The sequence below is a fragment of the Gymnoscopelus microlampas genome, assembly GCF_963454915.1.
Source record: "Gymnoscopelus microlampas genome assembly, chromosome: 4".
NCBI classification, from domain to species: domain Eukaryota; kingdom Metazoa; phylum Chordata; class Actinopteri; order Myctophiformes; family Myctophidae; genus Gymnoscopelus; species Gymnoscopelus microlampas.
The window spans coordinates 11,148,565-11,154,122 of NC_139941.1; the positions used below are offsets into that span (position 1 = coordinate 11,148,565).

The 5,558-nt window shown below is 49.2% G+C and overlaps 1 protein-coding gene across 1 annotated transcript; it reads left to right on the forward strand.

Moving 5' to 3' along the window:
- Positions 1 to 249: 249 nt before the first annotated feature.
- Positions 250 to 5,295, forward strand: LOC311043944 (nuclear pore complex protein Nup214-like; the record flags this gene model as incomplete). The annotated part of the gene is made up of 1 exon (XM_084055367.1): positions 250 to 5,295. One exon carries the CDS (start codon positions 250 to 252, stop codon positions 5,293 to 5,295), a length of 5,046 nt encoding a protein of 1,681 aa, XP_083911493.1.
- Between the last annotated feature and the right edge of the window lie 263 nt (positions 5,296 to 5,558).

Here is a 5,558-nt window from a genome sequence, read left to right on the forward strand (position 1 = left end):
TCATTTGTGATGTCACACACAACAAATAACACTCTCTAGCTCTGGTTTATAAGTGAAGATTGCCTGTAGATGTTGACTTTGTCTGAAGTTAACACATCTGCAAGACAGAGCCATAAGAGACAGAGAGAGTGGCAGTGACAGGTGACAGGGAGAACTACTTTTTGCAACACATTTCAGTGCCATAAACGTGCAGCGTGACAAATAAATCATCATTTAAACAAGCTGGGAGACGGGGGTTAGAAGTTTAATATGAGTGACTCTCCGAGCTCTCCCACGGAGAGGGAAGTGGATGATTTTCAGTTTCGTCAGATGAAGAAATTAAGAGTTTTTGACAAGCCTGCAGATTTGCCAAAATATAGATCTAGCTTGCTTGCCCTCTCAAATAAATTTGGACTAACATTTGTTGGTCTAAACAAAATGCTGAAAGTCTACTGGACTTCAGACATTCTCGCCGTGGATGTGCTTGATGGCAACTCCAACGTTATCATAGAAGGGCTGAAGGGGATAGTGGAATTGGATGTGCAGATGTCCATGCATCATGTGGCCCTCAGCAGTGATTATCGGACCCTGTCAGTGTGTGGCGTGACTGAGGAGGGGCTGTTGATTAACTTCTATGACACCTGTGCCTTCCTGAACAAAGCCAACAAAAATAAGTTACCTTTTGCATGTATAAGGCCACAAGTTGACCCACACATCTGTGTGCAGGACCTGAAGTGGAACCCTGTCCAGGCATCCACGCTGGCTCTCTGTCTGTCTGATGGTAGCATGTGTATTTTGGAGATTACAGACAGTGTTACAGAGGCCTACCGGCTACCTGCTTCAAATGGTGTTACATGTGTTTGCTGGAGTCCCAAGGGGAAACAAGTGGCTGCTGGGAAAAGAAACGGCACAGTCATCCAGTATTCGCCATCACTGGAGCAAAAGAAAGTTATTCCCTGTCCAAGCTTCTACTCTGACAACCCGTTCAAAGCTTTGGACGTGCTGTGGCTGAGAACATACTTGTTTGCAGTGGTGTACGCTGCAGCTGATGGCTCCCCTTCCACCCCTCCCAAGCTGGTGGTGATCAGCCTTCCTAAAAAGGAAGAGAGAAGCACTGACCGCTACGTGAACTTCAATGACTTGGTGTATGGCACCTGTACTCAGAGACAGCACCACTACTTCCTCAGCCAAGTAGAGGACTGGGACGTTGTTTTTGCTGCATCGGCAGCCTCCATGGAAGTCGGCATTATTGCTTTGCAGGAGGACAAGACCAGCTGGGAGGTATGGATTCTGGGGGATGCCAGCAGGGCGGAGCTGCCTGAGTCGGACAATGACATCACTCTCCCACTTGGCGTAGCAATAGACCGAACCAGCAAGCTCGAAATAAAGATCAGCGAGGAGAAAATATTGCCCCCAGCCCCTGTCATGCTGGTCCTGTCCACAGATGGTGTGCTTTGTCCATTCACCTTAATCAACCTGAAGAAACCTGAGCAACTGGTATCTGCCCCTGTCACCATGCCCTTAGAGGGAGAGAGAATTCCCTGTGAAGGCCCTTGGACTCTAACTCCACCTAAAAACAGTCAGCTGTCTGCCCTGGGACATTCATCTGCATCGGCATCAACATCATTGTTCAAACTTGGCATGCCCTCTAGTCTAGGCACCAAACACTCACCCTTGTCCTTGCAGTGTTCCACATCTTCTGCTGCAAGCCATTCCATTTTTCTGCAGCCAATTTGTTCAGCCAAACTTGAAACTGATGTACCACCTGCTTCACTGGTACATCCTGCCCCCCCAATCACGGCACGGAGTGACAAACCCGAGTCTGCTGCAGCTCTTCAGACGTTTTTATCAGTGGACACCCCAGCACAAACTTCCCAGGCTTCTACCTTAAAACCTCCCAAGTTGGCATTCTCTGAGCCCAGTAGTCTGACAATTCCTGCTCCCTCATTTTCCAAGCCCCCTGACATGACAAACACAGTAGTGCCCCCACTCCCAACCAACATAAACACCACTGTGGACCAGAAACCGTCCCCATCTCCCCAGTCCACTGCCACTGCCGCTCAGCCAGTCCTTAGTGTTGAGGCCCTGGAGAAACAGCTTCAACTGAAAGAAGACTCTGATCCCATTATGTTGGGCACACTGGAAGAGATTAGACACTTTCAGAAAGAGTTGGATGACTTAAAGATACGCAGTGCCACGGCTGATTTTGAGGTGGGCACCACTGAGGAGATGAGGGAGCTGAGGAAGGAATTAAAAGACCTCCATGTATTCACGCTTGAAATCAAGGAGACCACAGAGTCTATCCACAGGGACATTGGCACACTTAAGACCAACTTGCTCGAGGGCTTTGCAGGGGCAGTGGATGCCAAGTCCCAAATTAAGCTTGGCAAAGATAGAAACTACCTGCAACTTCTGTGCAAGAAACCTCTTGATCCTCGTAGTGAAGAGCAGCTTAAGGAAATCCGCAGGCTGTACCAGTCTGTCGTGTTTGCTGTGGAGGATGTCAATGATGTCCTGGATTTGGAATGGGAGAAACACCTGGAGAAAAAGAAAAAACAGAAAGATATGGTGCTCCCAGGACGCGAGACTCTCTTCACCACACTGAAAAACAACTTGTACATCATTAGTCAGCAGAAGAGCAGACTGGATCAGCTGACCAAGGAACTCAGCTCTCTGCACCTCTACAACACAACCTCAACTCAGATCACTGACACACCAGAACCACAGAGACGGATGACCGCAGATACACCTGCTGGATTGGACAATGAGCTAGAGAGCTTGAAGGATGCCCTCCTGAACTTCAAACTGGATGTTACCCCTCCAAAAAGCACCACCAAATCCCCAGTGAAGATATCCTCTGCAAGACAGTCCCAGCTGCATAACTTTCTCTCTAATCGAATTCTTCGAGTTCACTCCACTGCACCAGCCAACCTGAATCGCTCTGCCTTCCTCTCCTCTAAAAGCTGTGAAGACTTGAAAGTTGTGAGCTTCACACAATCCTCGTCACAATCCCTGGGCGTACACCCGACCAACCTGGTGTGTGAGGAAGAAAGAGAGGAGTCCAGAGAGGGGAGTAACGTTGGACAGCAGCAGTCATCACCTGCAGACAGTCTATTTGGTTCAGACTCAGCAAACACTGCATGCCCTTCTGCTGGTGGGATTTTCAGTGGCCTGGGTGGTAAACCCATTGAAGATGCGGCCATAAAGAGCCCACTTGGTACCACTGCATCCCCAGTGCCATTTGGTCAGTCAAGTCAGTCTGGCGCCACAAGCCTTCTTGGAAACAGTAGTTCCAAGACATTTGGGTTTGGACAGACCTCTGGTGAGGAGAAGCCTAGTGGAACAATCAGCACAGACAGAGGGAGTGTAGCATCCCAGGGGTTTGGCTCCTTCTCTACACCCGCAAAACCAAGTGGTTTTGTCAGGGCCCCAGTCTTCTCACCTGCATTTAACGGTGCAGTCCCATTAGATTCAAATCACTCCTTCAGTAACACCATGGGCTCCCTGGCTGCTGAGGTGACCAAGAAGGCTGAACCTGTCACCATTCCCGCTCAGCAAGCTGCAGCCACAGCTGCTCTGCGTAGACAAATGGCCAGCCATAAGCCACTTATCAGTGCCTCCCTGACAGAGTCCACTCTGAAGACTGTTTCTCAAGTAGTTCAAGTTGAAGAGCTCAAGGACAAAGGACCTCCCATGCTATTGTCCACTGTCAATAATTCCACACATCACTTTGCAACAGTGACCACCAACCAACAAAACACTACCCAAGATATCACAAAGACATCCACAGAAAGTGTGTCTGCTCAACAGGCAGGTTACATATTTAGTGGAGTCCCCAAACATGATACATCTGTGGCCCCATACAGCATAGCTGCTTTACTGAGCAACAGCAAAGGCTTCTCTTCAACTACACCCACTCCAGTCCTTGCTGCACCAGCTGAAGCATCCCCTCCACCAGAGGGTTGTTCTTTAACTGCTACAGCAGAACCCACCCCAGAGAATATCCCTGCTCCTGTGGCACTGCCAACAACAGCCACTCCTTTTGTGGAGGCTCTTGTCCTGCCAGCCCCACCAGCCTTCCAGTCCCTGAGTTCTGACAAACCAGGTTCAAGCTTCACTCAGCCCTCCCCCGCAACAACAAGCAGCAGCACTATAGGGGCCACACCACTTATGAACACAGTTTCCCCTCCATTTGTTTTTTGCAAGCCTGTTCCAGAAGTAGCAAGCTTTTCATTTGGCCAGTCAGCAGCGTTTGGAGTGAGTTCCAGTTGTCCCACCACAGGAGGTAGTGGCAGTATATTTGGAGCTCCCACAGCAAGCATTGCCAGCCCTATCTCCTTTGGTACCAGCACTACTGCCAGCACTACTGGAACAGGACGTTTTGGTCAAAGTTCTATCCCAGTCTTTGGACAGAAGAGCACCGGTTTCGGAAAAGTGTCTGTGTTTGGCAGTAACACCACCACAACCTCATCTACCGGTTTTGGCTTGCATAGTTCTACACCAGCCTTTGGACAGCAGAGTACCGGTTTTGGACAAGGGTCTGTCTTTGGTATTAACACCACCACAACCTCACCTTCCGGAACTAGCTTTGGACAGTCCCCAACTTTTGGCAGGCCTAACACTTCATCTGTGATCAGCCAACAGTCTGGTGGGAGTGTATTTGGACAGCAGCCATCATGTGGAGACAGTCTATTTGGTTCAAACTCAGCAAATGAAACAGGCCCTTCTGCTGGTGAGTTTGGGTTTTTCAGTGGCCTGGGTGGTAAAGCCAGTGAAGATGCAGCCAAAAAGAACCCATTTGGTACCACTCTGTCAAGTCAGACTAGTCCTGGTGCCACAAGCCTGTTTGGAAACAGCGGCACTAAAACGTTTGGGTTTGGACAGACCTCCTTTGGCGAGAAGCCTAGTGGAACATTCAGCACAGGAGCAGGGAGTGTAGCATCCCAGGGGTTTGGCTCCTTCTCTACTCCTGTAAAACCAAGTGGTTTTGGCAGCAGCACAGCTTCCTTTGGGGGTTCTCCAGCATTTGGAGGCGGAACCAGATTTGGTTCAAGTCCCGCCTTCAGTAACACCATGGGATCCGCAGCTGGTATGGCGTTTGGAGTAGGCACAGCAGCAGCTGCAAACACAGGAGGTTTTGGCTTTGCCACGTCTCTCAGTGGCCTCTCCTTTGGCTCTCTAGCCAATCAGAGCACTCCCTCATTTGGTGGCCTAGCCCAGCAGGCTCCAGGTTTTGGACAGCAACCAGGCAGCATCTCCGGGTTTGGCCAGCAGCCCCAACCTTTCTCTGGAAATGCTTTTCAGTCCGCAAATTAGTTCCTCTAACCACATCATACTTTCAAAATGATGTGAGGTGATTTGACTAACGCTTTGAATACGCATAAAACCAAACACTGTTAATCTACAATTAGCAATTAGCAGACACTTTTATCCAGAGCGACTTACAAGTGCAAAATCTGAATAAGTAGAATCTGAATATGCATGAGCTCTAGGCAATAAACAAGGTAAATAGTCACGCAAAGTAGTGCCTTGAAGAAACATGCGGATACCAGGTAAACAATTAACTTAGCCTCTGTCTA